The sequence below is a fragment of the Oenanthe melanoleuca genome, chromosome 5 (genome assembly GCF_029582105.1).
Source record: "Oenanthe melanoleuca isolate GR-GAL-2019-014 chromosome 5, OMel1.0, whole genome shotgun sequence".
In the NCBI taxonomy this organism is placed as follows: domain Eukaryota; kingdom Metazoa; phylum Chordata; class Aves; order Passeriformes; family Muscicapidae; genus Oenanthe; species Oenanthe melanoleuca.
In genome coordinates this window covers 45,054,840-45,074,414 of record NC_079339.1, presented here as the reverse complement: position 1 = coordinate 45,074,414, position 19,575 = coordinate 45,054,840, and the positions used below count along the sequence as shown (strand labels likewise).

At 35.9% G+C, this 19,575-nt stretch overlaps 1 protein-coding gene across 1 annotated transcript; it reads left to right on the top strand.

The window, feature by feature from the left end:
• The first annotated feature begins 1,670 nt into the window (after positions 1-1,670).
• PPP4R3A (protein phosphatase 4 regulatory subunit 3A) lies at positions 1,671-18,290 on the top strand. The gene is made up of 12 exons (XM_056493516.1): positions 1,671-1,796; positions 6,258-6,335; positions 6,428-6,544; positions 7,012-7,128; positions 7,384-7,515; positions 7,607-7,709; positions 8,628-8,786; positions 9,917-10,086; positions 11,545-11,687; positions 14,234-14,424; positions 14,906-15,132; positions 17,405-18,290. The coding sequence occupies exons 1-12, from the start codon at positions 1,686-1,688 to the stop codon at positions 17,516-17,518; spliced, it is 1,662 nt and encodes a 553-aa protein (XP_056349491.1). The 5' UTR covers positions 1,671-1,685; the 3' UTR covers positions 17,519-18,290.
• Positions 18,291-19,575: the final 1,285 nt, after the last annotated feature.

The following is a 19,575-nucleotide window of genomic DNA, read 5'->3' as shown; positions in this document are numbered from 1 at the left end:
AAATAATTTGACATTGTTGATCAATTTTTGGTTTTGAGGGAATTAAAAATGACTCACAAATTATGTGTTCATTGCATTAATAAGAATTTAAAAGGCTTGACTGATTGATTGATTGATTTTTCAGGTTCTTGCAATATAGCTCTAACCCAAGGTGTCAGCCTACTTACCTGGCATTTATTTATTCATTTATTCATAGAGCAATAGGCCAGGTTGCACTTTCCTGTAATCTCTGCACTCTGGTTTCATTTCATCCCCCATTCCTAATGTCTGTGTATAAAATATATGATACTATTCCTTCTCATTTCTTTACACAGAATAAATAATGCTCTGAGAACTGAATTAATAGATTGATTTTGTTGATTTCATTTCTATAAGTAATTCTTAAGAGCTTTCTTCCATTCATGTGTGGTTTAACATCGTGCATTCCTGTAGCTGGTATTACAATACTTTGTGTGTATGGAGGGGTGTTAGTTCATGAAGGATGTATAGTTCTCTGTGGTTCCTGGTGCTCACTAACCTTACATGTGTACCTAAGAAGTGGTTTATTTTAGAAGTCATTATTGATTGAAAAGATACTGAGTTGCCTCATGGTAGATTATTGGAAGCCATGGATGAGTCACAGATGCATAGTAAAGGCTGTTAATGCCACTGCTCTTGATTTTAGGTTGTCTTTCTTGGACCATTGAGGATGTGACAAAAGAGATCTCTTTTTAGGAAGTTTCACTTGGCAGAATAAAAGTAAACTCCCTGAGTAGCTGATATCCCATGACATCCTGCAGCTCTTGTGTATACAACGGAGTTGTTGGGGTATTATGTTCTTTTCTCTCTTTCTCTGGCTGCAAACGAAAGGAAGAGAAGAACTCTTACCCCATCATGGAAAAACAGTGAGCTGTAATGAGGCCTTTCCCTGTCAGATTGTGTATTAACCAGAGTGCACCTTACAGTGCTCTCATCTCAACTCAGCCAGATGGTAGTTTCAGAGAAGTGACTAGAAGTTTGTAAAAGAATGTACAGACTGTGTCTTATGCTTCTTGACAAGCTAAGTAACTTCACTCAAAACTACCACTGTGTTTTATTTAAGGCATCTACTGTCAAAATAGGCATTTATGGTCATTGAAGATCGCTGACATTTAAAGTCAGTTTTTCGGTTATAATTAATATTGTAAATGAGAATATGCTAAGTCTTCAAGAGTTCTGGCTTTATTAGAGAGACTTTGCATGTGTTTAAAAAAACCAAATCCTGTAGTCATGGAAGATACTTGTTTCGATCATTTTGCTTTCTTTGGTAGGTAAAATAGCTGTTGCCCTTCTATGCCAAGACCAAAAACAGAAAATAAGTAATCTTTGGCAGTAGGGTTACGAACCATGTTCTTCCCTCCTTATTCATGAAGGCTGGCTTTCTCATAAGCTTTATAAAAATGTGGTTACATTGATGGGTTTTTCTGAGGACTAGAGGTTAGTTTGTTTGTGGTTTAATTTTTTGGGTAATTTTAAGCGAGTATGTCAACATCTCACTAACTAGATACTGTTGATGCATGACAAGTAGTAAAGCCATTAAAACAGTATTCCCAGCCTGCAGAATTAACTGCTGTGAAAATCTACTCAATTGCAGATTTTGTCATTCACAGTGTGTAAGATATGAAAAAGGTATATAACATTTTTTTGCAATTTCAGCCCCTCCTAATATGCTCTTACTGCTTGGGGTCCAGCCTGTTCTAGTCTTGAGATGTCATAGCCACCAAGAAACCTTGCTGAAACATGGAGTTGGCCAAGTTTTGAGAGTGGGGGTGGGACAGGTAAGTGGTGTTTCTTGCTTTGTATGACGCTCTTTTGCAATTTACAAAAATATATGCTAATGTGCACACTGGAGGCCACCAGTTCTTTCCCTTTGTATTATTAACTAGTTCATAAAAAAAAAAACAAACTTGCAAAACTGCGCCATAGAGTGAGCAAACACTATTTCCTTCTGTTCTCTCCCCCTTTTCTCATTGGTGTTTTCTTTTTGCCAGCAAGATCATGCATTCTTTATATTCCAGAATAAAGAATATTGTTAGGATTACTTTTTAGGTATGTGCATTTAGACTTCAAGGTCTTTAATTTTTGGGAAAGTGGAGAGTAGAAGGGGAAAACTGGACATACATTAAAATAGTTTTTTTGTGTGGTGGAGCATTGATCAGATGGTACTGATAAATCAGAATTTTTAAATACAGAAGTCGTATTACTGAGAGTCCCTATATCCCTTTTCAAGAACTAAAAAATTGGAGGTATTTAGGTACATCTGTATATTTTACTGTGTTTATGTGTAATGATAGGCAGGTTTTAATTTTGAAAGTGATTTTACAGATAGTTGCTTATTCTTAACAGAGTCCTGTGGATGCAAATGTAATTATCTGTAGTTGTTTTAGAGGAAGATTTGTGTTAGTGAATACTGGTAGTTTTGCCCAAATCCGGTTTGCTTTTTTATAGTAGTTGGCTCAGGAATAGTTAGAGATTTACTTTCAGCAAAATTCACCTTGCAATAAAGTGTAAAAGGATACCACTTTCTGGGGGAAATGACTTGGTGAAAGACATCTGCAAGTGGTGCATGCTCATGATTTTTGGGATTAACTTCTTCAGTGTAGAAAATTATTTTCTATGTGTTCAGAAACTACAAAAATGATTTGGTAGGTCTCACTACTTTTCCAGCATGTTAATTCAAGTGGAAGTAGTACATGATGAAGGCATGTGTGGAAAGGCAGTCTGATATAAAAGAGGATTTAAATTTAAAAATCTTTTGTGTGGTGGCAGGAAAGAATGTGTGTTTGAAGCAGTAATTTTCTGTTTGCTACTAATATTTTATTAAAATTTCACTTTAAATAGTGTCCCTTTTTGTGACCCTAGCTTATCTGTGGGCTTTCTTGTTTTTAAAGTCATAAATGATTGAGTGAATAGTTGGCCTGGCTTGTTTTTATTTTCATGAGCTTTGAAATGAAATCTAGAAGCATCTACTTAGATCTTGCAAAACATAAATGAATGTACTTAGTGTCTGGTATACACATAGTTTAAGTATTACATTTCTAATAATTTCTGTGCCTGGGGAAAGTACCTAGAATTCACAGTTACATCATAAACTATTGTTTGCAGTTTGGTTTCCTTGGAAAACAGTTGTGACTTTCACAACTTCTAAGGTACAGCTAAATGTGTTTTGATTCTTGTCTGTGTGCAGAGACCACATTCTGTAGAGAATTATGCATTTGCACTGTGTTCACAGACATACTTTGAGGTATTTTTCCAAGTTGAAAGAGAAAGAAAACATTTAAATTTGTGTAATTCTATCATTCTGTGTTGGTGCTTTGTGACTTCTAAAATATGTGAACTCTACTCTCAGACTGTGCATTTCCACGGGTCTTGGCAGTATTGTTCAGGAATGTTTCTTTAGATATATTGCCCTTGTCAGTGATTTTACAGCTTGAAAGAGAGAACCCTGTATTTAGAATGTTCTTTGCAATGACAATTTTTTATATATGTGAAAGGATTGGATCTTTTCTCATGAACACCAACCTGCCTGCCTTTCATTATGCATCTGGAATGAGATAAATGCTTAACATTTTTCAGGGCTAAGCCATAAGTGTGACGTTAGTAATAAGTTGTTTATTTTCTTGAAATAAGTGCCATTTACTGTGTATTATCCATGCAAGAGTGGGATGTTTCAATCACTTAGATCCATCTTAATTTGCCTGATTTTAAATAGGTCATGGTTGTTCTGGAGCCTAGAGATTTCAGGTAATCTTGTTAATTTAAAAGTGCAAGGTATTTAATGGCGTTTGGGAGAGGAAATGACATTGAGAATGTTTCAGTATTGTATTTAATGCAGAATTGTAAAATACTGTATTGTAGTCTATATTTGGAATGCTGGAAGATAGTTATGTACTGAACTTCTGCAAATTCTTCCTGAAGCATTAAGTGCCAGCATTGAAGTCTTTATCACTTGCCAATTTTAAGTTCCCTCTACAAGTCCCATATGTTTGCAAGCCCAATACCAGCTTCCCCAGCTGACTCTGTCTCTGGTACACTGAGGTGGCTCATAAATGAAACCCACATAATCTGTCACCAACAGTACAGGGTCTCTTCTCCTTCCACAACATAAATCCCAGTTTGATGCTTTGGGTAATATAGTATACCTTTTTCCCAGAGGTACACTAGTTATGGCTCTTACATATTTAAGAGCCATGATTCTCTGCTGCAGAAGTTTCCATTATTTTTTCATAGTGATCACTTTAAGCTGGTTGATTTGCCCTTACTCTCAGATATCATGGAAGAGGTGAAAAGTTGCTTTCACAGTGAGAATGGGAATAGGGGTTATGCTTTCCAGCTGGGGATAAGCATGCATCTTCTCAATAGTTTTCATAGAAAAGATTAATTCTGACATCTTGATCAAAATAGTAAAAAGAGAAATGAAAGCAAACTATGTGATCTTCTCCTAAATGCATTGCTAGTCATGGAAAAGAACCTGCATGCTCTTCAAAAGAACTGGGTTTTTGTGGTTTTGTTTTGTTTTTTTAATTTTTAATTTCAGTGACTAAATATGTCAGTATGTCTACTCTGGGTTACTTACATTAGCTGTGATGTCTAATGAGTTAAATATTAGAACAGAAAACTTAAAAAGCCATATAACAGCTGGATAGCAGGTAGTCTAACATTCTTGCAGTCCTTGCATTCTCCCATCAAAGCTTAAGATACATTTCTTGAAATCAAACACCTGAACAGTTGTTTTGAATATATTTCACTGTTGATATCTGGAAGTCAAAATTTACGTCTGTGCTTGATTCTCCAGAGTGAATTCTGGTATACTTCAAATGAGTCCTCTCCTATCTCCTTTTGTTTTGATTTTGAAGCAGTCACAGAAACAGTACCTGAACTTGTGCCCAGAAATCACTCTTTTTCATTGTCTGTTGGGTCAGGATAGGAGCACAGTTCAGCATCAGACAAGAGAAAACATGGCATGTTCTAAGTATAAGGTTTACTTTATAGTGCAGTGAGATACGGTAGCTCATGCCAACCTGTTCTGCATTTATCGGTGTTGTGCAGTGCCATGTGGAGGTGCTGCTTGTGTTGTGGCATTGTTGTAGCAGCCTTAGCATGGTGTGCTACCAGAACTGAGGTATTCACTTTCTCATCAAGGCTGCATGGTGAGCCTGGATGAGGCACTGAGGTAATTCACAACATAAGAAGGTTTTCGTGTATGTATCTGAAGTACTTTTTCATGGTTTTGCTTTATGCAATGCAAACATGAGCAAAGCAGTTTGGATTTCTGGCACTGTGGTTTTGGGATGGAGGGACGTTGCACATCCACATGTTACTGACTTTGCAAGAAACAATAGTGGCAGCTTTCTGAAAAAAATGTATTAGTACCTCATGTCCAAGAACCTTTCTGAAGCAAGGGCTGCCTTACTACTGCATAATATTGGGAAAAGAACGGGAGAAGGTTTATTTCTGTTTTAATAATCTCCTAGTTGTTAGGACTGTAAAGGTTATGGAAAGCGAAATATTGCTGCTGCTTTCAATGTAAATACACATTTGTAATGTGTTTGCAGCTGTTTGTAGTTTTGCTAAGGTACAGCCGTGTGAAAATAATGGAATTGGTTTTGATTGCTGTCAGCCAGAATGTCCAATAGATTCTGTATGTAATAGGAACAGTTGTTTTGACTTGGTTTCTATAATTCACTCTTTTCAAAGCATTGAGGGGGAAGGAATCTCACCTCATTCCTGCTGTTAGGCAGCTTTCCCTTCATTGTGTCCTTGCTTTTGTTCTGCTTCAGAGAACTAATGACATTCCAAAGATACACATGCACGCGTGCGTGTGTGTAGGGCTGTGTTGGAGATGTTGTTTATAAATGTATGTAAACAGCTGACCAAGGGTAGTGTGATTTAGGGGGACTGGCATGTGACAAGGGGGAAGGAAGTTGAAGAAGCAAAGACAAAACAATGAGAGTTGCAATAGAAAGTAGAAAAAGGACAACTGGAAGGCAAGGCAGCAAAAGTCATAATTGAGAGTGAATTGTTGGGGAGTGGAGTGATTCTGAACATTATTAAAGCTCAACATGCATATTAATTTCCTTGAAATTTTAATTAGAAAGTTGATACTGGTGTGATTAACTACAGTATATAAACATATGTTCTCTTCATTCCAGGAAGCCTGGTCTAGAAGAACTTTATATTATACTTGGATGCCTCTTGATATTGTCAAATAAACAAATGGTATTGTTTTGCTTTTGTAGGAAGATGAAAAATTTCTGACAGACTTGTTTGCACAACTAACAGATGAAGCCACAGATGAGGAGAAAAGACAGGAATTGGTAAGAAATCTGTAAAATATGTGACAGTTACCATGAAGTAACACGTGAATCTTTTTTTTTAATTGCTAAACTAGTATATTCCTGGTTTTCAGGTAAATTTTCTGAAAGAGTTTTGTGCATTCTCACAAACACTGCAGCCTCAAAACAGAGATGCATTTTTCAAAACTTTGTCAAATATGGGCATACTGCCTGCACTAGAAGTCATATTGGTAAGTCATTTCAATTCTATTTATCATAACAATTTTGTTTATCTTCAGAGAGGCTTTTTCTAAAAAGTAACTTCAGCAAATGGTTTTCTTTTTGTTTGCTGCATTTGGCTTGTCCTGGCTTAAGATTCAGAATGTTCAAAATCTTTTTGTAACACTTTAAAAGCTTTTACAATATGACATTGGTAAGTGCCCTGGCATTCTTCAGTTTTTGATTTTCTTTGCTTTCCTGGCTTTGCTTGCTGTTTGGTATCCAAATAAGTAAGAAAATAGGGAAATCGATCAAAGAGCAAGGGAACCATGAAATTTATTTTGTCCAACTGTTGTCAAATTTACAGAGAAGTGAGAGTTGACTTAGTTTTAGAATCTGGTTTTAGCAATACTTAGGTGTGATTTGTGAGAAGGAATTAAAGCTGTATGTTTCCTGGTTCCTTTCAAGAAAACAAAATTATTTTATTTGACTTTCCCAGGGTATGGATGATGCACAAGTACGAAGTGCAGCCACTGATATATTCTCATATTTGGTTGAATACAACCCATCCATGGTACGAGAATTTGTGATGCAGGAAGCGCAGCAGAATGATGATGTAAGTAGAGAGTCCTCAGAAATGGGTGTATTGTTTTCGAAATTACTGGTGTATACTTATGACTATGAATAACATGAACCCTGGTTTCAAGGAAGTAATTTGGAATTGGTAACAGGCCATGGAACTGCTGTGTTTTAAAGAGTTCTGTTAGGTGAGATGAGTTCACCTGTTAACAGATACTTGTTGCATTGTATAATTTCAGATTTGGTGCAAGGGAGTAGCATTTCAATTGATTTTTTTTCTCCCCCCTCTTAGGATATATTACTCATTAACCTCATTATAGAACACATGATTTGTGACACAGATCCAGAACTTGGAGGAGCAGTGCTACTCATGGGTTTGCTTCGTACTTTAGTTGATCCAGAAAATATGCTTGCCACTGCCAATGTAAGTAAATACCTTCAAATGAAATTACATTTTATTTTTTTTTAGGGTATTTGATGATATGTGTTACATACTTTTTTTTTTCATTTCTTAGAAAACAGAAAAGACAGAGTTCTTGGGTTTCTTCTACAAACATTGTATGCATGTTCTGACAGCCCCTTTATTGGCCAATACTACGGAGGACAAGCCTAGCAAAGGTAATGGAACTCTGGATTTTGGGCGCATCAAGGCTGTTGAATGTCAGTGTTTAGAATAGTTGTCAAATGACATTTTCAGTCTAAAAAATTTGAGTCTGAGATTATGAAACATAGTTCAAAGTAAAATGCTGATTCAATACTTAGTCATTTGAATAATGCATAAGCACAAAATTCTGCAGAGAGACCTGATTTAAGAAGTGAAGAATATTTGCTGCAAATTCAGCTGTAGCAAAAAATAAAATACTTGTATAATTTTCAGGAACTCATGGGGCAGTTTAGACTTCTAAACATGCCTAAATGGTTTCTTAAAATCAGGGATTACTAGAAATGTTGCATCATTTCCCCTGGCAAAGTGTGCTGAATTTGAGAGTATTGTTTCTACATCAGACTGAGAAAGCAGAGATCAGTGATGAAGTAATTGTTCATGCTGGCTACTAGCAGCAGTTCTTACTGCAAGTAGCAAAAGACCCCGAGATACTTCTTGCATAGTATTTTAGTTAATAGGCAATATAGATCACATTTTTGGTGCAAACTTAGTCAAGATTGCATGTGGGGTGATAGTTTATGATCTAGATCTGTGGACATCATAATGTGATTTGGTTAAATAAGCCTGACTAATCATGTTAGAGTTATGTACTCTGAACCTTCAAACACGAATTTAAGAAAAATGGAATGGGTTCCATATTTTAAGAGAGTTTTCTACCGTATCTGTATTCATAGAAAGTACTCAATCCATAACAAATTTGTTCAATTTCTGTTGTAAAGACTAAGCATATCCTGCAACATGTTCCATAAAATGTCTGTGGGAAAATAAAAAAACTTGGAAATGTTTACTGGAGTACAGTTGGATATTTGAAGTTAGCTTCTGAAGGCAGTATTCCAGATACGTTTAATTATTTTGGTTTTGTTTTATTACAGATGATTTTCAGACAGCCCAGCTCTTGGCATTAATACTGGAATTGCTGACTTTCTGTGTGGAACATCATACCTATCACATAAAAAACTACATTATTAACAAAGATATCCTGCGAAGGGTACTCGTTCTCATGGCCTCAAAGCACGCTTTCTTGGCATTGTGTAAGTTTGAAAACTAAGGAATAAACTAGAATTTTGTGAATGTGAACTGGAAAAAGACTGTTCATAGATCATGATAATTTTTGACTGAATACAGAAATTCTACCATTATAGTCTATGTTACTCATACTAGATTAGAGATATATCAGCTACTATTAGTAAATAATTTTGTATTTATTGATACATTTTTATACTAATAAAAAGAAGGATTTTGCTTCATCTCAATGGAGAGGGGAATTGAAGAGATCATATGTCAATATTGAATATACTAAGAGAACATTGTAAATTTTGATGATTTTTTTAATAGAAATTATCAGAGGTACTTAATTAGATCTGTGACTACCTGACTGCATTAAACTGCACAGAAGTTCAGAGTTTTGCTCTTCAGACTGGCAGTTTCTTACCATGCTCAGCTCAGTAGTGTCAAAGCAGACTTAATTCTGTTGTGCACATAGAGTTAAAAAAACAAAGCCTTAAGTTGACTGAGCAGTACCATACAATAAGTACCTTTTACATTTTGTAACCAAATAATCTGTACACATGGTTGCTGAGCAAAATGTGCTGCCATGTGATACTGTACTTCTCTTTATGCATTCTCTCACTTGTGTACACTTTGGATTTTCAGAAAGAGTTTTAAACTATTTGTAAATCACGCCTTTCTTTGCCTTACTATGGGTGTGAATAAAATGTCATTTACCAATTTTAAAATGAGATTGTTTATATTCTAATCAGATAGAACTAGTTAAATCTAATAAAACTTTTGAATAATAGGGATGATAAGCAAATTTCTGAGTTCTTCTGTTGAGAAAATGTTTTACCTTTACCATAAGTAATTTTAAAAATTGAAAATAGATTTTTGTATTAATGGTATTAATGCTAAACAATAATGCTATACTGTATGAATCCTTTAGTGAGCAGAGGTGTTTTCATTTGTATAATTATGATGTAGGATTTCTTTATTATAGAGCAGGTCTTCTATCTTCAGCACTATAGTCAAGACTATTGAGAAACAGAATGACTGAATGTATTGCTGTATATGAACTGAGGCTGTAAATTGCCTTAACAAATACTGAGTAATTTCTGCAATTTTGCTTTTAAATTTAAAAACTCCTTTGACAACACATGTGTTTCAGGTGCCCTTCGTTTCAAGAGAAAGATAATTGGATTAAAGGATGAATTCTACAACCGTTACATAATGAAAAGTTTTTTGTTTGAACCTGTGGTCAAAGCATTTCTAAATAATGGTTCCCGTTATAATCTGATGAACTCTGCCATAATAGAGATGTTTGAATTTATCAGAGTGGTGAGTTCTATTATATGCTGAAGATAATTACTGTATTGTTTAGTCTTGTAATTCAAGATTACTTTTGCTTTTGCTCTAAATTATGCTATCATAATGGGGCCCTATGATACTGTATTTGTATGAACCTTGTTTTATATCACTATTACATATTTGTACATGTTCTTTCTTACATTCAAACAGTACCATTACTTGAAGATTAAATTCACTTGGTACTGTACTCACGGTACCCAGATTTGCAAAGGCAGCACTAATCAAATTTCATCATGCAGATTGGATGGTCTTGTTATGACAGGAATGTAATTAAAACTGCTGCTACAACCCCATCAAATCTAGCTGTGCTCTGTAATGCCAATTCAATGGAATATGGAATTATACAGAAGAGATACCAGTCTCTTTTGATTATTTTAATGGAGTGCTCCCAAGTTCCTCCCATGGGGAGTCTCTTAAATATTCATGCCAGTTTGGCTGTCTGCACAGTACTATTTCCTTGCTGTTGTTTGCATCCAGATTCTGACAAGATGCTGTACAGCCTGTAAATGTGGTAAATGGGGCCAAGCTAGGGTGCAGACAGTTGCAGAGGAGTAAGTCACCACGCACTGTCACCTCTTGAAATTTTTATAGTGTTGATCACCTCTTTCAATCATCATGGAAAAGTTGATTGAAAACTGGTTTTGAAGCTATGAAAAAAGTGGTCATATAGGTGGTCATGACTTGTACAGTGGTGTTTGCAGTGTTTGGGTTTGCAGTGGCATGGTGGACAGTGACTAAAGGGCTGGTTTCTGTAGAAGCTACTGGAAGCTCCCCCTGTGTTCAGTAGAGCTGTGTTCAATGCCAGTGGGCTCCGAGATGAGTGTGCCACTGGCTCAGGTTGGAGCAGAGATTCCCCTGCAGCCCATGGTGATGTCCATGGTGAGGCAGCTGTCCCCCTGGAGGTCTGTGGTGGAGCAGAGGTCCACCTGCATCCTGTGGAGGACCTCAGGCCAGAGCAGGTGGATGCCTGGAGAAGGAGGCTCTGACCCCTTGGGAAGGAGCAGGCTCCTGGCAGGACCTGTGGCCCTGTGGAGAGGAGCCCACACTGGAACAGGTGCACTGACAGGACTTGTGACCCCACGGGGAACCCCTGCTGGAGCAGCCTATTCCTGAAGGACTCCACGCCATGCTCTCTTATCAGTATAAAAATAGCTCTCAGTTACAGTGGAAGGACATTTTAGTTTTTATCAGGCTTTAGGTACTGTAATGTTTTGAAGGAGATACTGCTAGAAAATTGATACTGTTTTGCTAATCAAATACTTGAGACTCTAGATTTTTAATTACACTTAAAGGCATGATGCTCATTTTTGCACAAGTTAATTAATAGAATGCTTTCTATAGCATTCTCATTTCAGATACTTTTTATATTGTATTAAATAAGCTGATTTGAATAAAAGTAAGTCACTTTATATTTGTTTCTTCCTGTAGGAAGATATAAAATCGTTAACAGCTCATGTAATTGAAAATTACTGGAAGGCACTGGAAGATGTAGATTATGTGCAGACATTCAAAGGACTGAAACTACGATTTGAACAACAAAGGGAAAGACAAGATAATCCAAAACTTGACAGGTAAAATACACTAAATGCTCTTAATGGCATATTGATGCTTTAATTTACTTATCAGACTGTTAGTAGGTTGTTCTCTTATACTGGGAAATATAGATAATTTAGACTCCTGCTTGCATCTCGAGCTGAATTTACTTGGATTAATAGTGTGATTTTCAAATATGTTGCTGCAGACTTTTGATCAACTTTGAGCAAACATTAGTTGCTGGACCCCCATTCATAGTGCTAATTTATCATATCTTAAGCTTAAGTGCAGTACTATAATGAGGCTGGAAGTCTACCAAGTATCTCTACCAAGCTGATTTGTTTAAATAACAGATTTCCACTGCTGATTTGAAAGACTTTCAATTGTATATCACCATTCTGTGGATTTTTCCTTCATAAGTTTGGACATCAGATTTCCTTTTATTTTAGTTGAAGTGTAGATATTTAGATAAGCTTTATCAAAATTTATCAGAATGCCTGAGGAATAGAACATACAAAGAAGTTTTCAGAGAATGCTTTTTTGTGCCTGTTAGATTTGCTGATGGAGTAAAAAGCTATCTGGTGCAAAGCTTGAATTGCTCCTTCTGTGTGCCATAGCAAAAATTCCTTCCTTAGTACATAGTTGCCCAAGGTTAAAAGGTTGAGATGAATAAAAATAGGAAGTTCAGGTCTTTTTTGCTCCATTTAGTTTTACTTTTTGTCTAGTTTCATTAAAACAAAATGACTGCTTGTGTGAACAGATGAGTTACTCTTCAGAATTGTTAGCAAGAACTGTTCTTGTTTTGCTGTCTTGAATTAGTTTGAAAACGCATTAAAATTAATTCTGATTAGTCCTACTAGGATATCTTGACATTTCAGACTTCTGTTTCCTGCCACAAGATTTTTTAGTGCTTAAATTTGAGAGTTGTGCAATTAAAATGAGACTATAAGTGTGGATTTATTTTAAAACATTGAAGATTTTCAAGAGCATGTGCAGGATCTGCAGTTTTGAATATTAAGGTGTTAAAAGTGAGATGTTATTATTTTGGCTTTTGTCAGCTAAACATATCACTTAAAGAGCTGTGAAATCCAAGGCTGTGATTCTTACTTACATTAATGCATATGTGGGAAAGAACACCCAGCTGCTTTCTTCAGTAATTTCCATCCAGTGTAACGAGTAAAGTTGTCGGTTTTTTTCTTGGCTTAAGTCGATATTAGTGGTTTTGCTGCATGAGTTTATCCAACAGAAAATAGAGCTTCAGGAGGTCTGTAGCTCAACCTTCTTCCTACACCTTATATAGTGGCTGCACAAGTCCTGTCACAGTGCATGTCATTTTTAAAGTGAAAACCCAGAAATAATAAAATGCACAAATAACAAGACTATTTCATATTTTAGCAAAGAATAGTTCAGTAAGGAAGGAGCCCCACATGTTGTTGACATAGGCCACAAAAGTATTCATTAGAGTTCCACTCAAGTCATAATCTTCTGCTGTTAGCAGAACTTAAGTTTAAATAAAATGGTAAATGATGCAGTATGTACAGATCTATGATAATGCTGGCAAGCAACTTACTTATAACTAGATTTATTATTAAAAGTACATTTAGCATTTTTACTCAATAGCTTGTAATGTTCCAATTTCTCCCTTCTGGCTTTTTTCTACACTCAGTAATGCAAATGTCTAGGTTGTATTATTAACATTTTGATCCCAAAAACAGACACTTCATGAAAAACCTGAAATTTCATACAGTAAATTGTGAAGTGCTTCATCAAAAGTTTCATGCTGCTGTTGGAAACTGACTATTAAAATCAATGTCTAACAATAAAAATGTTTTCAATGTCTTTTCCACTTCTCCTCCCCATTCTTCAAGGACCACATCTGTCCCTCTACTCCAAGACCATAGTACTGCTCCTGTGGGAAAAGAGAAAAGGAAGGTGGAGCTAAACCAACATTGATAATAGATCAAATAGGGAGAGAGAGGTAGCAGTTCATATCCAAGGCTCTGAAAAATAGAAAATACTGTTAAGTGACCAAAAGTTGTAACAGGTGGATGTGGCAGTGAGAGAGCTTTCTCTTCAATGTATCTGCTTAAAACTGGAGTCATATATATAAGTTAGATTTTGCTCTTTTTTTTAAACTTTTTCAACTTGTTGGACCCAGAATACTTACAGAGGTTACAGAGTATTTTCAGAGAATAAGTCTATATTTCTAAACTCTTGTTTTACAACTTTTTATTTACTGGTAAAAACTGGTAAACCAAGCCTGAATGCAACACTTCAGTGAGATTTAATAAAATTACTTTTAATAGTGCTGTTTATATGCTACAGAATTGTAGCATACAGAATTATACTGATCGAGTAGTCTGAATGTGCTGTTAACAGAGTTTTACTTCGTTTGATTCATTGTACAGAGACGTTTTTAATGATATTTGCATTGAAAATACAAAGGTTCACATTAGGGAATGATTTGTTGATGTTTTTATTGCTCTGTAATGTATAGATCTGTAAGCTGTCACTGAGTGCCAAGTAGAAGTTTTAATGTAAGTTGATTTTTGAATCTAAGCTTTTAAAACTTCCTGTTCTGCAGCATGCGCTCCATTTTGAGAAACCACAGGTACAGAAGAGATGCAAGAACCCTGGAGGATGAGGAGGAAATGTGGTTTAATACTGATGAGGATGATATGGAAGATGGAGAGGCCGTGGTGCCCCCTTCTGACAAGCCTAAAAATGATGAGGATATTATGGACCCGATCAGTAAATTCATGGAAAGAAAAAAATGTAAGTGATGAGAAGATGAATGCCATAACTTGTATTATGCAATGAAGGATTTGCATGTATTTATTTTGAAATTGAAAGATCAGTTTGGTAGACCACACTTTAAAAAATTTTGTTGTATTTGAAAGTAGAATGATACAAAATACGTGTTGTAGATTTCTTAAAGCATTTGAATTAAAATCTTAGCTGATAGTCAAGTTTTTCTGTATTTTATTTGGTTTAAAATTCAGTGTTATATATTGAATATATCTATTATTTATAACTCAAAATTTTCTACGTAAATGTTCAGGTGATACCATTGGTGGAACGACAGTGTTCATTCTTGGCCAGTGACAATCACTGGTGGTATGGAAAAAAAGTCTGTCATGACTCAACTGAGTTATACATAAAGTATTAGGCCTTTTCCCAAACAGTGAAGTGATTTGTAATTAAATGTTTCACTCAATAATAGTGCTTTACTTTTGCCTTTTTCTTTTCTTTCCAGTGAAAGAAAGTGAAGAAAAGGAAGTTCTTCTGAAAACGAACCTTTCAGGTCGTCAGAGCCCGAGTTTCAAGCTTTCTTTTTCCAGTGGTACAAAATCTAACCTTACCAGCCAGTCATCTGCAAGTAATCTGCCTGGTTCCCCTGGGTCCCCTGGGTCTCCAGGGTCCCCTGGCTCACCTGGATCAGTTTCTAAAAGCACATCTCAGATGGCAGCTATTACAACTAAGGTAATTTTGAATGATTGAAACTTTACTTCATTGTTACAGAATAGGAATTTGTTTTTGCATCTCTCTGAAGTTTGTGTAAGACCTAACAAGTTCAGCAGCAATGGACTGTCTGGTTTGTGTGTACTTCTTGCCTGGCCTTCAGCATTTTTAACAAGATCTGCTGTATATGAAATAAATAAAAAGCTCTTTTTATGCCCAGACTGGTCAAGTAGGAAGCATGCCATTAGCTGCTCTTAGCAGTGATATTTACAGTGAAATACAGACAACACTGTACTTGTGTTAAATTTCACAGGGCTTTTTGACAGGTAAAAATGAATATTTTGGAAACATAGCCAAATTGTGATAGATACCACAGTGCCCTGCCACATCCATTGAGGATTTCTACTATCACCATTTTAATATTGTTTAGAATTCTATAGCTGACCTATGTGGAAGAAATAAATTGCATTGGATAGTGATTGCTGTAAGCCAGAACAATTTTTAATACCTGAGTGTGACATATTTACCTTTGAACTAACTTACAGTTTTGCTTTGGAACATTCTGAAGTAGAGAAAGAAGGCCACTTTAAAAGACTATTGTAACTTAGAGTGAATATTCACAACTAGCATCTTTAAATACATTTTAGGACACTGTTGGATTTTAACAGACTTCTGAATAAAAATGTTTGAACTGAGTCAGGAAAGTAGAGTGACTGCTGTTTTCCCTGCACGGGGGGCAGATAAGGTAATGTTGATACAGTGCAGTTCAGATAATGGGAACTTATTTTCATAACAAATGTTTCCATTTCTGAAAGGTGAGGTATGTATGTCAGTTGTCATATAGTCTTGGAATAACACTGATTCATCCTTGTTTTGTAATGCTACCATATTGCCTGTTCACCTAACCTCTAGTGAGGTTAAATGGGGGTTTAGGGTTTGGGGTTTTTTTCCTACTCAGCATGGCTGAAGAGTTTGTGTTTGGTTTGCATTCTCTTGAAAACACCTGGATCAGAAGAATTTGGCTGATGGAAGAACCTAAGGACACTTCCTCTAAATCACTCTATGGAGGAAACTTCTTGCATAACCCAAGATTTAGTCAAGTGCTTTTTAAAAGGAATGAAATTGGCTTGCAAATCCATTCAGTCTGTTAGAGATTTTTCTCTCCCAGAAAGTGTAATTCTTTGAGTCTGAAATGGAGTCTTTACATATGGAACATACTGGACACAGTATTGACTTCACAAATTCAAGTAGTGGTGACAAAAGAAAAATGTTCAGGTTACAAAAGGGAGTATGCAGTGCAGTGAAAAATACTCTTGGGTACAGGCAGAAGGTATCTTACCATCTTTCAGAATAAAATATGCCACAGTCACAAACTAGAAACAGTGTTGAAATTGCATTTTTCATAAATAACCTGATGTTGTTACTTTAGGTGTAGTATACTCAGTCTTATGTGTATGTGACTGTACAGAATACATGTAATTGTTTTTCAAGTAATATTTTGGTGTACAGTTGACTGAAGTGTTCAGGTTTAGGTGTCCATTATTAAGCACCTGAATAAGTTATAGGACCTTTGAGTGAAGTATTTGACTACAGCTGCTGTTGTAGTGCAATGCTGGTTAAGCTTCAGAAATTGCAATGTAGTATAGTTAGGGGAAGTTTCAGAAGGTCATGCTGCTGCTTCAAGGGTCTGCCTAATATTGAATTTGTGAGTGTTTGCAATGCAAAAGTTCTTAATGATAAAAGATACAGTTTCATTTTCAGCTGACAAGTTATTTAAACTTTGTAACCTGTACACATCATTCAATTGTATTATTCAAAAAAATTCTTCATTGTTACACATTTTAACTTTTCTGAAGACAAACTGTGTTCTCAAAGTATCATAATCTAAAAATTCAGTATGAAGGGTATTCTTCATTTGTTTTTGAAGTGCTTCCAGATTGCTCAATGCAGTCAGCTGTGCTCAGTAAAAATAAACTATGTCTGTACACATGGAGCTGCAGTGACACTTAGCAAAATCATGTAGATTTTTGGCTTTAGTTAAATTTCAGCTCTAAATATTTCCAGTTGGATAGGTAAAACCCCATTTTGGATTTATTCATTTAAACATTTCTCAGATAATGGCATTTTCATTCATACTGAAGGATTTATTTTTGTTCTGCATCATTTTATTCAAAACCTTCTGAACCAATGTGCTTATGGCAATATTCTGTGCAAACATCATGTTACAATGCAATCGTGAATTATCGATGTACAAACATTCTCTTAATTACAATAATTGGGTCTGTCTTTGTAGGGAGGTCTCGTTGGGCTTGTAGATTATCCTGATGATGATGAAGAGGATGATGAAGATGAAGATAAAGAGGAAACTTTACCTTTGTCAAAGAAAGCAAAGCTTGAGTCATCATAATGGCAACTGCTGAAGAACATTACCAGTTGGGCAAGGATTTTTTTCCAAAAAACAAAACAAACCCACAGCAAAGCAGCAATCTTTTGTGAATTACTGTGTATGACACAGATCAACCTATACAAATGGATTTCTGCCAATCAAGTGCCAATTCAAAGGAGCAGAAGAAGGAGAAATACTTCATTTAGAGGAAAGACTTATGCCTTTGAGCTCTCCAGCTTGGACCACACGTTGCCCTTTTCTCAGGGAAGGAAATGGAAAACAAAACAAAAAAAGAAAAAAAAAAAAAAAAAAAGAAAAAAAAAGCCAACAGGGCAGGAGTTTTATTAGTGGAACTCTGGATTGGCTGGTCAGTTGCTACAATCAGAATATGCTTTCTTGGACCATGTATGAGACTTCTGAAGAAAAGGCGGGTTTTGCCATAATTCTTCAGTAGTTAAGAATGCCAGCAGTTTCTTTGTATAAAAGAGACCTGCCTTTGAAATCGTACATTCTGAACATTTTACTCAAGCTACAACAGGTTTTAAAAACCTCTGCGGGGGAGGGCCGAATATAAAGTTTCCTCTTTTTTTTTAAATCTGTTCCCTTTGCCCTTTAAACTGCAGAAATTTTTTTTGAGGTGGGGGATTTGTTTGTCCCTTCTTGATTAAAGATTGAGTGGAATTCTAGATGTGGTCACTTTTGTGTCATAATTTTTTTTGCCCCCCTGAGTGTATGCTTAGTTGTTGAGTATATATTTGGGACCATTAAAATTTTTTGATGTAATATAATTTCACTGTTGTGCTGGTACCTGTTTCATGCTGTGTAATTTTGTTCTGCATTGCAGTTCTTTATATATTGAAGATTTTATGGAAGATGGTATCATTTTTATTGGAGAAAAAAATCTTGCAACAATGTGCATAACAGCAATACTATTTTGTGACTAAATATTTTATATTAAATTTTACAGCAGCACCACTTGAGAGAAAAATCAGGGAGATAGGATGAAATAAAAAGAATCAAACCTATGCAGTGCTCCCTATGAAGGGGCATTGATTCAGTTCCTTTGTGAATGAGAGACCCTTTCTTAGATCTGTTTTCAAGAGCTGATTTCATTTGGGCATTCAAAGCACCACTGTTGCAACAATCACAGTGTTTAATACGTAAATGTATCAATGCAAATAGAAATAAGAGAAATGACAATCTGAGGCAGGATCACAGGTGATCACACCCATGGTAGATGAGCACTTCGTTTGTGGAAGTTGTAGGTGGCGTGGCAGGTTCTGTGCCAACCACAAAAGGCAAAGCTTCAGTGCTTGGGCTTTGTGAGTACATACCAGCCAGTTTGGATGTAAGAAAGAGTGTGCATTAGGGAGAAATTATTAGCCATCTTTTCCTCCGTTTGTAATCACTTTTTAAGGTTGAGGTTTTATAATGTGTTTGAAATGTCTGTGATAGGGCAATTCTCAGCAGTAAGTTTACAGAGATCAGGAGTTGTGCATGTGGTCACTACAGGATTACACACAATTTGCTGCTGCAGGCTGAGTCCCCGTGCTCTTTCAACAAACTGTCTGAAACTTGATTTTTGCAACTTTGGTGTCAGAGCAGACAAGAAAATTGTGACAAGAAAATCTGCAATTTTGCAGGTTTTCTTAATTAGCCAGAACCTAAATCCAGCTCAAGCTGTCAAACTTTTCTTTAGCATAAAGCTCTCAAAATTCATCCATACAGTCATCTGTAAGACTTCCAGGCTCTGTCTCAGGAAACCATTCTTCCGAGTTGATCAAAGGAACACTTTTGTTAAAGTTTTTTCTTTTTCTTTAGCAATTGAGTGCTTGGATCTTGTGATGTTTGATGCTGCAGTCTTCCGGACTTGCAGATACTTCCATAATACTTGTAGGAATCTTGGATTTTGAAGTAGTGCATTTAACAGCAGTATTATGCTGAAGTTACTGGGCTTGGTCAAAATAATAATGAAAGCAAGAGTTTTTTGAAGATTTTATATTTTTATGAAGCTCTAAAAGACTGGTAAAACATTAGACTGCACTTCTTTTAATGCTGTCTAACTTGTGGTTAGATGC